We start from the raw sequence: 15,240 nt of genomic DNA on the forward strand, positions 1-15,240 counted from the left end.
CCTGATTACTTTTTTTGCATAAGGATTTCATACAGGCTATGTATACCAATCTCATTTTGCACAAAGGCATCCTAGGTGCCAATAAATGTGTGAAAGGGAAAGGAGATGGTGGTACAGATGCTCTCAACCAGAATACTGATGGCATAAAGCTCCAACACTGGACTGGTAAGAACCACCTTAAAAATATATATATATATTACACTAATATTTCTACCCAGGAGGTACAAGAATAAAGAGTGACACGAAAAAAAAAAAGTTAGTATAGAAAAAAATATTCAAGACAAAACAACAACACACATGACAGATACAAATATTTGATGCTGATTGTTCTGTTCTGAAGTTGCAAATGTTATGTTTTCAGAAGCTGTTTCATTCATGTAGAGCAAAAAATGAGGAAAGCCTGCCCTCTTGTGTTCTTTTCAGGTATTGTAACTTGACAACCGTTTTTTTTTTGTAGACAGAAACTTTATTGAACGGCAGAAGTAGTCAAGAACAAAACGGCAATGGCGTCAGCACTTATTTCATGGTGTCTTTTTCGGAAGAAATTTCTGCAAATATCGTTCGCTAGAGGTTGCATTGCTGGTATGTACTAAATCGATAATTCTGTAACATTGTTTTTGCGCTTGATGTTACTCGGTAACGTATTATTTCAGTCTAAAATTAGTCGTTTTGCTATGTAAATTACACGTGAGTTGTAAGGTTGTCCAACATGGCGTCAGTACCGCAGATTCTTGCTTATGGATATATTTAGGATGTTATTTAGCAGAAATTCTCTGTAAAAGTGCATTTATGCTGCACATATTCATATTTTTATCATGTTGTTCTTCTTGTTTTCAGTTTTACCCTTTTGAATGTCATTAAACCTGCTGACAACGATCTTCGGTCTCCAGAGTTATGATATGAGGAAGGTGTTAGATAGCCTTTGCATTAGACATGCACCAGAAACGGCACAGTAAAACAGCAGCATCCACGCTCAAGAAGATAATGCAGTCATCGCATCTAGAGTGAAGCAGACCACTACTACGCCCATAGCAGCGCGGCATACAGCAGTGATCCTGCAGACGTCTCCTACTCAACTCCACCATGTCCAAAAAGACATCATCTCTCAAGACCCAGTCGGAGGCTTCATACGTCTCCTCTACAGGCTCTGCAGCAGCCAAAGCCAGAGCAAGGGCTGAGGCAGTCAAAGCCCGCCTTAGCTTTGCAGCCAAAGAAATGAACTTAAAAGTAGAAAAAGCCAAAATCGAAGCATCCATTGAATTTCTACAACAAGAAAAAGATGTAGCGTCAGCCATTGCTGAAGCAGAGGCATTAGAAGCAGCTGTTGTCTCACAGATGGAAGCACGCAGCAACCCAGGTCCTTCTGTAATAGCTGAGCGTACCGAACAATATGTCACCAGCCAGACTAAATTTGTAGAGGGGTTGGAAAGTGCTGCTCTTCAGCCATCGCAAGTCGGAAATGTACTTCAAGATAGACCGGAACTCACAAGCAATGAGTCATTACACTCTAAACAAGAGGACGATCCACAGCAAACTCCAGTCTGCCCTCCCAATTATCTTGACAACTCCCAAAACCCCCCAGTTATTATCTCATCTCCACACACTAATAAGGATTTCACAGCCGATTGGTCAAACCAAGTAGCAGCATCTAGTTTCTATGAAGCCAGACCCTCACGCCAGGAGTCTAGAGATTCCAATGTAAATGACTTTATTAGGTATTTTGCTCGCCGTGAAATAGTGTCAACAGGACTACTTCAGTTTAATGACAAACCCCAAAATTTCAGAGCTTGGAAGCGCTCCTTTGAAAATACAATAAGGGGTTTAGATCTAACGGCGAGTGAGGAGATGGACCTGATGTTAAAGTGGCTTGGCAAAGAATCTGCTGAACAAGTAGAGCAAATCAGAGCTATACACATTAATAACCCAGTCAATGGCCTCAACATGATGTGGAACAGGCTTGAACAATGTTACGGATCAGCTGAAGCAATAGAGGATGCACTTTTCAAAAGAATTGAGGCATTTCCAAAAATCACACCCAAAGACTATTCAAAACTAAGGAAGTTTAGTGACCTGCTCATGGAAATTCAGAGTGCTAAAGATGATGGGGACCTCCCTGGTCTGGCGTTCTTGGATACAGCAAGAGGAGTAAATCCCATTGTTCAAAAACTCCCCTTCCACTTGCAAGAAAAATGGATTACAGTAGGAACTAACTACAAGCGCACAAAATGTGTGTTTTTCCCACCATTTAACATTTTCGTAGACTTTGTGACTCAAGAGGCTGACTCTAAAAATGATCCGAGCTTCAACTTCACATCGTTTCCTGATTTTTCCAAACCAGATAAGCTGCCCTGGAGAACAAACAGACAGAAAGAGGTTTCAGTGCACAAAACTGATGTCGTCTCCCACCCCAGTTCAGACATACATAGATCTGTGAACAAAGCTGTGGATATTGGCAAGATTTGCCCCATTCACAAGAAACCTCATCCTCTCTCAAAATGTAGAACATTTCGTATGAAAACACTGGATGATAGGAAAATGTTCTTAAAGGAGAACAACCTTTGCTTCAAATGCTGTGCCTCATCTTCACACATTGCAAGAGACTGTAAAGTTAAGGTACAGTGTTCTGAGTGCCATGATGAGAAACATTGCAGTGCTCTCCACCCAGGACCAGCCCCCTGGCAGAGAGAAATTGAACCTGCGGTAGACCATGGCGGGGAGCCTGACTCCAAGGAACCAGAGGAGATCACTTCCAGCTGCACCCAGGTTTGTGGCACTAATGAAGCAAGTAGATCATGCTCTAAAATCTGTCTCGTGCAAGTGTACCCAGCAGGATGCCCACAACAAGCAGTAAAGCTCTATGCCATCCATGATGAACAAAGCAACAGATCATTGGTCCGCCCTGAGTTCTTCGAACTATTTAATGATTGTGGACCCAGCTCTCCTTACTCAATCAGAACATGTGCTGGAACTAAAGATACTATGGGAAGGAGAGCTATAGGCTATGTAGTAGCAGCCTTAGATGGTTCAGTCCACATTCCACTGCCTAGCCTTATTGAATGCAAAAATATCCCAAATGACAGAGATGAGATACCCACACCCAGCGCGGCTATGCATCACAGCCATCTGAAGTCAGTAGCTAATCTTATCCCTGAACTGGACTCTAATGCCCCCATTCTAATGCTTCTTGGACGGGATGTTATTAGAGTTCACAAAGTCCGTAAACAGATAAGTGGACCTAACAATGCACCTTACGCACAAAAATTAGACCTCGGATGGGTTGTAGTAGGAAATGTTTGTGTGGGTGATATCCACAAAACTCTTGCTATAAAGACTCTGTTCACAAATGCCACTGAGAAGGGTCGTCCCACAATGTTTGAGCCATGCCCCAATGTTTTCAACATAAAAGAGAAACATTGCGAAATACAAGTTCCATTCAACTTAGGGACCCAGCTTGTGGACAGCACTTGTGAACCAGATCACTTAGGATGTAATGTGTTCAAACAAACCAGACATGACAATTACATCGCACCTTCCATTCAAGACAACGTCTTCTTAAAAATAATGGAAGAAGGAATAACGAAGGACAAAGATAACAACTGGACAGCTCCCTTGCCATTCAAACTGCCACGGCAAAAGCTCCCTAACAACAGGCCACAGGCCCTGAAGCGCCTTATGTCACTTGTGCATAACTTCGAACAGAAGGAAGAAATGAAGGAACACTTTGTGGCTTTCATGGACAAAGTATTCAAAAACAACCATGCAGAAATTGCCCCACCACTAAAAAATGGAGAAGAATGTTGGTATTTGCCACTATTTGGTATTTACCACCCCCGTAAACCCAAACAGATCAGGGTCGTCTTCGACAGCAGCGCCAAATACGAGGGTGTATCACTGAACGATGTGTTGTTAACAGGACCAGATCTTAACAACTCCCTGTTAGGTGTCTTAATACGCTTCAGAAAGGAAGCTGTTGCCTTTACGGCAGACATCGAACAGATGTTTTACTGTTTCAATGTACATGAGCAAGACAGGAACTACTTGCGTTTTTTGTGGTTCCGAGACAATGACATTTCTAAAGACATTGTGGAGTATAGGATGAGAGTCCACGTCTTTGGAAATAGCCCGTCACCAGCTGTGGCCATATATGGCTTGCATCAGTCTGTTCTACGCAGTGAGCCAGACAGTGATCCAGATGTAAGGCAGTTTGTCACACGGGACTTTTACGTGGACGACGGACTCAAATCGCTTCCCACCATTGAAATGGCCGTGTCCCTACTCCAAAGAACCCGTGACACACTTGCAAAGTCAAATCTCAGACTGCATAAAATAGCAGCTAACAGAAAGGAAGTGTTGGAGGCGTTCCCTACCCAAGATCATGCTAAAGATTTGAAAGACTTAGACTTTGAAGCCGACTCAGTCATCATGCAACGCAGCCTAGGTCTCCTTTGGGACCTAGGTAGAGACTGCTTCACCTTTCGAGTCCCAGATGAGACAAAGCCCTTTACGAAAAGAGGTGTTTTATCAACAATTAACAGCCTTTATGATCCGTTAGGGTTTGTAGCGCCAGTCACTATACAGGGAAAGTCTATTCTGCGTGAACTGACAGTTGGAAATGGAGACTGGGATACACCATTACCCCCAGAAAAGGAAGAGTCCTGGACCCTTTGGAAGGACTCACTTAAAGAACTATCTGATCTGACTATTGCTAGAGCATACACAGACATTTCTCCTTCAACAGCCACAAAAAGAGAGTTGTGTGTGTTTTCGGATGCGTCTACTAAAGCCATAGCCGCAGTGGCTTATCTCAGAGTGACAGATGCAGAAGGAAACTGTCAAGTCGGGTTTATTATGGGCAAAGCGAAGCTTGCACCACGTCCAGATCAGACCATACCAAGACTGGAGCTTAGTGCTGCTGTATTAGCAGTAGAGCTTGCAGATTTAATTGCTGATGAACTTGACCTCAAACTGGACTGCACTATATTCCATACAGACAGTAAAGTGGTCCTAGGTTATATCTACAACGAGACTAGGAGATTTTATGTTTATGTTAGTAACCGTGTAACCAGGATCCGCAGATCTTCTCAGCCGAGTCAGTGGCATTATGTGGCTAGCAGTCAGAACCCCGCAGATCATGCCACTCGTTCTGTACCTGCGTACCAGCTGCCCCTTAGTAATTGGCTCACTGGCCCTGACTTTTTGCTTCAAGTCCAAAAGTTCCCACATGAGTCTCACGATCTTGTGGACCCTAGCAAGGACTCAGATGTTAGACCTTGTGTAACTGTTCTCAAAACTGCAGCTTCAACTAAGCATCTTGGTTCGGATAGGTTCAGTAAGTTTTCTACATGGAGGTCACTCACACGTGCTCTTTCTAGACTACTGCATCTCATCCACAACTTCAAATCACCATCAAACAGAAACAATCGCTGCAGCGGTTGGCATTACTGTGAGACAGGACTCACTGTTGACGAGTTTAAACAAGCTCAAAATATTGTGATTCAAGCAGTACAACAGGACGTATATTCGGAAGAAATCCAGTGTATACAAAACAACGAGAGTCTACCCAAAACCAGTCCTCTCAAGAACTTGGACCCTTACCTGGATGAAAATGGACTCCTCAGAGTAGGTGGTCGCATCACTGACTCGAACTTCACTCAAGGTGAAAAGAACCCACTTCTAGTTCCAGGCCACCATCATGTTGCAGTTCTTCTCATAAAGCACTACCACAATCAGGTTCATCATCAAGGTCGCCTGTTTACTGAAGGAACTATACGTTCTGCAGGATGGTGGATTATAGGTGGCAAAAGAAAAGTGAGCACCGTCATCTATCATTGTGTAACCTGCAAAAGACTTCGAGCTCCTCTGAGCACACAAAAGATGTCAGACCTTCCGCCAGATCGTCTTTCAACAGACCCTCCATTCACAAATGTGGGCTTAGATGTGTTCGGTCCATGGTATGTGTCTTCCCGACGCACCAGAGGAAGTGTCAATCAAATCAAAAGGCTCCAGCTGGTAACTTCGAGGCGTCAGATGTTTACAGACATCAGTGGCGTCAGGTCCAGCACCTGTCAAACACCTTCTGGGACAAATGGAAGAAAGAGTTCCTTCCTATTCTTCAGTCACGTCGCAAGTGGCAAGCCAGCCAACCTAATGTGAGCTTAGGAAGTGTCATCGTACTCAAAGACAGTCAAGTACCAAGAAATGAATGGCCTCTTGGACTCATAACTCAGGTGTTTCCAAGTAAAGACAATAGAGTACGTAAAGTAGAAATTAAGGTAGCCAAACCAGATGGTTCAAAGCTGTTGGTAAGACCTATTTCAGAAATTGTAGTTTTGGTTCCTTCATAAGATAGCTTGTTTTTTCTCGAGATTCTTTTGTGGCGTTTATTCACGCCAGACGGGGAGTGTTCTGTTCTGAAGTTGCAAATGTTATGTTTTCAGAAGCTGTTTCATTCATGTAGAGCAAAAAATGAGGAAAGCCTGCCCTCTTGTGTTCTTTTCAGGTATTGTAACTTGACAACCGTTTTTTTTTTGTAGACAGAAACTTTATTGAACGGCAGAAGTAGTCAAGAACAAAACGGCAATGGCGTCAGCACTTATTTCATGGTGTCTTTTTCGGAAGAAATTTCTGCAAATATCGTTCGCTAGAGGTTGCATTGCTGGTATGTACTAAATCGATAATTCTGTAACATTGTTTTTGCGCTTGATGTTACTCGGTAACGTATTATTTCAGTCTAAAATTAGTCGTTTTGCTATGTAAATTACACGTGAGTTGTAAGGTTGTCCAACATGGCGTCAGTACCGCAGATTCTTGCTTATGGATATATTTAGGATGTTATTTAGCAGAAATTCTCTGTAAAAGTGCATTTATGCTGCACATATTCATATTTTTATCATGTTGTTCTTCTTGTTTTCAGTTTTACCCTTTTGAATGTCATTAAACCTGCTGACAACGATCTTCGGTCTCCAGAGTTATGATATGAGGAAGGTGTTAGATAGCCTTTGCATTAGACATGCACCAGAAACGGCACAGTAAAACAGCAGCATCCACGCTCAAGAAGATAATGCAGTCATCGCATCTAGAGTGAAGCAGACCACTACTACGCCCATAGCAGCGCGGCATACAGCAGTGATCCTGCAGACGTCTCCTACTCAACTCCACCATGTCCAAAAAGACATCATCTCTCAAGACCCAGTCGGAGGCTTCATACGTCTCCTCTACAGGCTCTGCAGCAGCCAAAGCCAGAGCAAGGGCTGAGGCAGTCAAAGCCCGCCTTAGCTTTGCAGCCAAAGAAATGAACTTAAAAGTAGAAAAAGCCAAAATCGAAGCATCCATTGAATTTCTACAACAAGAAAAAGATGTAGCGTCAGCCATTGCTGAAGCAGAGGCATTAGAAGCAGCTGTTGTCTCACAGATGGAAGCACGCAGCAACCCAGGTCCTTCTGTAATAGCTGAGCGTACCGAACAATATGTCACCAGCCAGACTAAATTTGTAGAGGGGTTGGAAAGTGCTGCTCTTCAGCCATCGCAAGTCGGAAATGTACTTCAAGATAGACCGGAACTCACAAGCAATGAGTCATTACACTCTAAACAAGAGGACGATCCACAGCAAACTCCAGTCTGCCCTCCCAATTATCTTGACAACTCCCAAAACCCCCCAGTTATTATCTCATCTCCACACACTAATAAGGATTTCACAGCCGATTGGTCAAACCAAGTAGCAGCATCTAGTTTCTATGAAGCCAGACCCTCACGCCAGGAGTCTAGAGATTCCAATGTAAATGACTTTATTAGGTATTTTGCTCGCCGTGAAATAGTGTCAACAGGACTACTTCAGTTTAATGACAAACCCCAAAATTTCAGAGCTTGGAAGCGCTCCTTTGAAAATACAATAAGGGGTTTAGATCTAACGGCGAGTGAGGAGATGGACCTGATGTTAAAGTGGCTTGGCAAAGAATCTGCTGAACAAGTAGAGCAAATCAGAGCTATACACATTAATAACCCAGTCAATGGCCTCAACATGATGTGGAACAGGCTTGAACAATGTTACGGATCAGCTGAAGCAATAGAGGATGCACTTTTCAAAAGAATTGAGGCATTTCCAAAAATCACACCCAAAGACTATTCAAAACTAAGGAAGTTTAGTGACCTGCTCATGGAAATTCAGAGTGCTAAAGATGATGGGGACCTCCCTGGTCTGGCGTTCTTGGATACAGCAAGAGGAGTAAATCCCATTGTTCAAAAACTCCCCTTCCACTTGCAAGAAAAATGGATTACAGTAGGAACTAACTACAAGCGCACAAAATGTGTGTTTTTCCCACCATTTAACATTTTCGTAGACTTTGTGACTCAAGAGGCTGACTCTAAAAATGATCCGAGCTTCAACTTCACATCGTTTCCTGATTTTTCCAAACCAGATAAGCTGCCCTGGAGAACAAACAGACAGAAAGAGGTTTCAGTGCACAAAACTGATGTCGTCTCCCACCCCAGTTCAGACATACATAGATCTGTGAACAAAGCTGTGGATATTGGCAAGATTTGCCCCATTCACAAGAAACCTCATCCTCTCTCAAAATGTAGAACATTTCGTATGAAAACACTGGATGATAGGAAAATGTTCTTAAAGGAGAACAACCTTTGCTTCAAATGCTGTGCCTCATCTTCACACATTGCAAGAGACTGTAAAGTTAAGGTACAGTGTTCTGAGTGCCATGATGAGAAACATTGCAGTGCTCTCCACCCAGGACCAGCCCCCTGGCAGAGAGAAATTGAACCTGCGGTAGACCATGGCGGGGAGCCTGACTCCAAGGAACCAGAGGAGATCACTTCCAGCTGCACCCAGGTTTGTGGCACTAATGAAGCAAGTAGATCATGCTCTAAAATCTGTCTCGTGCAAGTGTACCCAGCAGGATGCCCACAACAAGCAGTAAAGCTCTATGCCATCCATGATGAACAAAGCAACAGATCATTGGTCCGCCCTGAGTTCTTCGAACTATTTAATGATTGTGGACCCAGCTCTCCTTACTCAATCAGAACATGTGCTGGAACTAAAGATACTATGGGAAGGAGAGCTATAGGCTATGTAGTAGCAGCCTTAGATGGTTCAGTCCACATTCCACTGCCTAGCCTTATTGAATGCAAAAATATCCCAAATGACAGAGATGAGATACCCACACCCAGCGCGGCTATGCATCACAGCCATCTGAAGTCAGTAGCTAATCTTATCCCTGAACTGGACTCTAATGCCCCCATTCTAATGCTTCTTGGACGGGATGTTATTAGAGTTCACAAAGTCCGTAAACAGATAAGTGGACCTAACAATGCACCTTACGCACAAAAATTAGACCTCGGATGGGTTGTAGTAGGAAATGTTTGTGTGGGTGATATCCACAAAACTCTTGCTATAAAGACTCTGTTCACAAATGCCACTGAGAAGGGTCGTCCCACAATGTTTGAGCCATGCCCCAATGTTTTCAACATAAAAGAGAAACATTGCGAAATACAAGTTCCATTCAACTTAGGGACCCAGCTTGTGGACAGCACTTGTGAACCAGATCACTTAGGATGTAATGTGTTCAAACAAACCAGACATGACAATTACATCGCACCTTCCATTCAAGACAACGTCTTCTTAAAAATAATGGAAGAAGGAATAACGAAGGACAAAGATAACAACTGGACAGCTCCCTTGCCATTCAAACTGCCACGGCAAAAGCTCCCTAACAACAGGCCACAGGCCCTGAAGCGCCTTATGTCACTTGTGCATAACTTCGAACAGAAGGAAGAAATGAAGGAACACTTTGTGGCTTTCATGGACAAAGTATTCAAAAACAACCATGCAGAAATTGCCCCACCACTAAAAAATGGAGAAGAATGTTGGTATTTGCCACTATTTGGTATTTACCACCCCCGTAAACCCAAACAGATCAGGGTCGTCTTCGACAGCAGCGCCAAATACGAGGGTGTATCACTGAACGATGTGTTGTTAACAGGACCAGATCTTAACAACTCCCTGTTAGGTGTCTTAATACGCTTCAGAAAGGAAGCTGTTGCCTTTACGGCAGACATCGAACAGATGTTTTACTGTTTCAATGTACATGAGCAAGACAGGAACTACTTGCGTTTTTTGTGGTTCCGAGACAATGACATTTCTAAAGACATTGTGGAGTATAGGATGAGAGTCCACGTCTTTGGAAATAGCCCGTCACCAGCTGTGGCCATATATGGCTTGCATCAGTCTGTTCTACGCAGTGAGCCAGACAGTGATCCAGATGTAAGGCAGTTTGTCACACGGGACTTTTACGTGGACGACGGACTCAAATCGCTTCCCACCATTGAAATGGCCGTGTCCCTACTCCAAAGAACCCGTGACACACTTGCAAAGTCAAATCTCAGACTGCATAAAATAGCAGCTAACAGAAAGGAAGTGTTGGAGGCGTTCCCTACCCAAGATCATGCTAAAGATTTGAAAGACTTAGACTTTGAAGCCGACTCAGTCATCATGCAACGCAGCCTAGGTCTCCTTTGGGACCTAGGTAGAGACTGCTTCACCTTTCGAGTCCCAGATGAGACAAAGCCCTTTACGAAAAGAGGTGTTTTATCAACAATTAACAGCCTTTATGATCCGTTAGGGTTTGTAGCGCCAGTCACTATACAGGGAAAGTCTATTCTGCGTGAACTGACAGTTGGAAATGGAGACTGGGATACACCATTACCCCCAGAAAAGGAAGAGTCCTGGACCCTTTGGAAGGACTCACTTAAAGAACTATCTGATCTGACTATTGCTAGAGCATACACAGACATTTCTCCTTCAACAGCCACAAAAAGAGAGTTGTGTGTGTTTTCGGATGCGTCTACTAAAGCCATAGCCGCAGTGGCTTATCTCAGAGTGACAGATGCAGAAGGAAACTGTCAAGTCGGGTTTATTATGGGCAAAGCGAAGCTTGCACCACGTCCAGATCAGACCATACCAAGACTGGAGCTTAGTGCTGCTGTATTAGCAGTAGAGCTTGCAGATTTAATTGCTGATGAACTTGACCTCAAACTGGACTGCACTATATTCCATACAGACAGTAAAGTGGTCCTAGGTTATATCTACAACGAGACTAGGAGATTTTATGTTTATGTTAGTAACCGTGTAACCAGGATCCGCAGATCTTCTCAGCCGAGTCAGTGGCATTATGTGGCTAGCAGTCAGAACCCCGCAGATCATGCCACTCGTTCTGTACCTGCGTACCAGCTGCCCCTTAGTAATTGGCTCACTGGCCCTGACTTTTTGCTTCAAGTCCAAAAGTTCCCACATGAGTCTCACGATCTTGTGGACCCTAGCAAGGACTCAGATGTTAGACCTTGTGTAACTGTTCTCAAAACTGCAGCTTCAACTAAGCATCTTGGTTCGGATAGGTTCAGTAAGTTTTCTACATGGAGGTCACTCACACGTGCTCTTTCTAGACTACTGCATCTCATCCACAACTTCAAATCACCATCAAACAGAAACAATCGCTGCAGCGGTTGGCATTACTGTGAGACAGGACTCACTGTTGACGAGTTTAAACAAGCTCAAAATATTGTGATTCAAGCAGTACAACAGGACGTATATTCGGAAGAAATCCAGTGTATACAAAACAACGAGAGTCTACCCAAAACCAGTCCTCTCAAGAACTTGGACCCTTACCTGGATGAAAATGGACTCCTCAGAGTAGGTGGTCGCATCACTGACTCGAACTTCACTCAAGGTGAAAAGAACCCACTTCTAGTTCCAGGCCACCATCATGTTGCAGTTCTTCTCATAAAGCACTACCACAATCAGGTTCATCATCAAGGTCGCCTGTTTACTGAAGGAACTATACGTTCTGCAGGATGGTGGATTATAGGTGGCAAAAGAAAAGTGAGCACCGTCATCTATCATTGTGTAACCTGCAAAAGACTTCGAGCTCCTCTGAGCACACAAAAGATGTCAGACCTTCCGCCAGATCGTCTTTCAACAGACCCTCCATTCACAAATGTGGGCTTAGATGTGTTCGGTCCATGGTATGTGTCTTCCCGACGCACCAGAGGAAGTGTCAATCAAATCAAAAGGCTCCAGCTGGTAACTTCGAGGCGTCAGATGTTTACAGACATCAGTGGCGTCAGGTCCAGCACCTGTCAAACACCTTCTGGGACAAATGGAAGAAAGAGTTCCTTCCTATTCTTCAGTCACGTCGCAAGTGGCAAGCCAGCCAACCTAATGTGAGCTTAGGAAGTGTCATCGTACTCAAAGACAGTCAAGTACCAAGAAATGAATGGCCTCTTGGACTCATAACTCAGGTGTTTCCAAGTAAAGACAATAGAGTACGTAAAGTAGAAATTAAGGTAGCCAAACCAGATGGTTCAAAGCTGTTGGTAAGACCTATTTCAGAAATTGTAGTTTTGGTTCCTTCATAAGATAGCTTGTTTTTTCTCGAGATTCTTTTGTGGCGTTTATTCACGCCAGACGGGGAGTGTTCTGTTCTGAAGTTGCAAATGTTATGTTTTCAGAAGCTGTTTCATTCATGTAGAGCAAAAAATGAGGAAAGCCTGCCCTCTTGTGTTCTTTTCAGGTATTGTAACTTGACAACCGTTTTTTTTTTGTAGACAGAAACTTTATTGAACGGCAGAAGTAGTCAAGAACAAAACGGCAATGGCGTCAGCACTTATTTCATGGTGTCTTTTTCGGAAGAAATTTCTGCAAATATCGTTCGCTAGAGGTTGCATTGCTGGTATGTACTAAATCGATAATTCTGTAACATTGTTTTTGCGCTTGATGTTACTCGGTAACGTATTATTTCAGTCTAAAATTAGTCGTTTTGCTATGTAAATTACACGTGAGTTGTAAGGTTGTCCAACATGGCGTCAGTACCGCAGATTCTTGCTTATGGATATATTTAGGATGTTATTTAGCAGAAATTCTCTGTAAAAGTGCATTTATGCTGCACATATTCATATTTTTATCATGTTGTTCTTCTTGTTTTCAGTTTTACCCTTTTGAATGTCATTAAACCTGCTGACAACGATCTTCGGTCTCCAGAGTTATGATATGAGGAAGGTGTTAGATAGCCTTTGCATTAGACATGCACCAGAAACGGCACAGTAAAACAGCAGCATCCACGCTCAAGAAGATAATGCAGTCATCGCATCTAGAGTGAAGCAGACCACTACTACGCCCATAGCAGCGCGGCATACAGCAGTGATCCTGCAGACGTCTCCTACTCAACTCCACCATGTCCAAAAAGACATCATCTCTCAAGACCCAGTCGGAGGCTTCATACGTCTCCTCTACAGGCTCTGCAGCAGCCAAAGCCAGAGCAAGGGCTGAGGCAGTCAAAGCCCGCCTTAGCTTTGCAGCCAAAGAAATGAACTTAAAAGTAGAAAAAGCCAAAATCGAAGCATCCATTGAATTTCTACAACAAGAAAAAGATGTAGCGTCAGCCATTGCTGAAGCAGAGGCATTAGAAGCAGCTGTTGTCTCACAGATGGAAGCACGCAGCAACCCAGGTCCTTCTGTAATAGCTGAGCGTACCGAACAATATGTCACCAGCCAGACTAAATTTGTAGAGGGGTTGGAAAGTGCTGCTCTTCAGCCATCGCAAGTCGGAAATGTACTTCAAGATAGACCGGAACTCACAAGCAATGAGTCATTACACTCTAAACAAGAGGACGATCCACAGCAAACTCCAGTCTGCCCTCCCAATTATCTTGACAACTCCCAAAACCCCCCAGTTATTATCTCATCTCCACACACTAATAAGGATTTCACAGCCGATTGGTCAAACCAAGTAGCAGCATCTAGTTTCTATGAAGCCAGACCCTCACGCCAGGAGTCTAGAGATTCCAATGTAAATGACTTTATTAGGTATTTTGCTCGCCGTGAAATAGTGTCAACAGGACTACTTCAGTTTAATGACAAACCCCAAAATTTCAGAGCTTGGAAGCGCTCCTTTGAAAATACAATAAGGGGTTTAGATCTAACGGCGAGTGAGGAGATGGACCTGATGTTAAAGTGGCTTGGCAAAGAATCTGCTGAACAAGTAGAGCAAATCAGAGCTATACACATTAATAACCCAGTCAATGGCCTCAACATGATGTGGAACAGGCTTGAACAATGTTACGGATCAGCTGAAGCAATAGAGGATGCACTTTTCAAAAGAATTGAGGCATTTCCAAAAATCACACCCAAAGACTATTCAAAACTAAGGAAGTTTAGTGACCTGCTCATGGAAATTCAGAGTGCTAAAGATGATGGGGACCTCCCTGGTCTGGCGTTCTTGGATACAGCAAGAGGAGTAAATCCCATTGTTCAAAAACTCCCCTTCCACTTGCAAGAAAAATGGATTACAGTAGGAACTAACTACAAGCGCACAAAATGTGTGTTTTTCCCACCATTTAACATTTTCGTAGACTTTGTGACTCAAGAGGCTGACTCTAAAAATGATCCGAGCTTCAACTTCACATCGTTTCCTGATTTTTCCAAACCAGATAAGCTGCCCTGGAGAACAAACAGACAGAAAGAGGTTTCAGTGCACAAAACTGATGTCGTCTCCCACCCCAGTTCAGACATACATAGATCTGTGAACAAAGCTGTGGATATTGGCAAGATTTGCCCCATTCACAAGAAACCTCATCCTCTCTCAAAATGTAGAACATTTCGTATGAAAACACTGGATGATAGGAAAATGTTCTTAAAGGAGAACAACCTTTGCTTCAAATGCTGTGCCTCATCTTCACACATTGCAAGAGACTGTAAAGTTAAGGTACAGTGTTCTGAGTGCCATGATGAGAAACATTGCAGTGCTCTCCACCCAGGACCAGCCCCCTGGCAGAGAGAAATTGAACCTGCGGTANTCAGTGGACAAATATTAATAATCATTTTATGTTATGATTTTTTTTTCTTGTCATGATGACAGGGGAGGCTCTGCCTCACCTGCCTCCCCTGACCGCACGTCCCTGTGAAATATATAAACTTTGCTCCATAGTTGTTTAATTATAGAAAATCATTTCATTTTGAATAGAAGTAAACTCCAGTGGATCAATGGGATTTTATTTTCCTTAATAGTTCTCACCATATGCAAAACAAAGTTAGCAATTGATATTTACAGTCTCAAAAGAGAAAATGGTATTTTCATTTTAGGAAAAGAAACCAACGAAAATAAATTTGCTGCACTGTTGCATTTACAAAATAAAGAGCAGGCGGCATGTAAGGAAAGGTGTAGGAGCCATATATTGTTC

The 15,240-nt window shown here is 43.2% G+C and overlaps 2 protein-coding genes across 2 annotated transcripts; both read left to right on the plus strand.

Moving 5' to 3' along the window:
* Positions 1-314: 314 nt before the first annotated feature.
* LOC108249317 lies at positions 315-8,229 on the plus strand. The gene is made up of 2 exons (XM_037975822.1): positions 315-582; positions 838-8,229. Exon 2 carries the CDS (start codon positions 1,084-1,086, stop codon positions 6,151-6,153), a length of 5,070 nt encoding a protein of 1,689 aa, XP_037831750.1. The 5' UTR covers positions 315-582; positions 838-1,083; the 3' UTR covers positions 6,154-8,229.
* LOC119617050 lies at positions 7,129-14,305 on the plus strand. The gene is made up of 2 exons (XM_037975821.1): positions 7,129-12,734; positions 12,990-14,305. The coding sequence occupies exon 1, from the start codon at positions 7,160-7,162 to the stop codon at positions 12,227-12,229; it is 5,070 nt and encodes a 1,689-aa protein (XP_037831749.1). The 5' UTR covers positions 7,129-7,159; the 3' UTR covers positions 12,230-12,734; positions 12,990-14,305.
* The last annotated feature ends 935 nt before the right edge of the window (positions 14,306-15,240 follow it).

This window comes from Kryptolebias marmoratus, linkage group LG5 (genome assembly GCF_001649575.2).
Source record: "Kryptolebias marmoratus isolate JLee-2015 linkage group LG5, ASM164957v2, whole genome shotgun sequence".
NCBI lineage: Eukaryota > Metazoa > Chordata > Actinopteri > Cyprinodontiformes > Rivulidae > Kryptolebias > Kryptolebias marmoratus.

Excerpts from the sequence above, each read along its gene's own strand:
- LOC119617050 (XM_037975821.1), top strand. The coding sequence starts at position 7,160 with ATGTCCAAAAAGACATCATCTCTCAAGACCCAGTCGGAGGCTTCATAC.
- LOC108249317 (XM_037975822.1), top strand. The coding sequence starts at position 1,084 with ATGTCCAAAAAGACATCATCTCTCAAGACCCAGTCGGAGGCTTCATAC.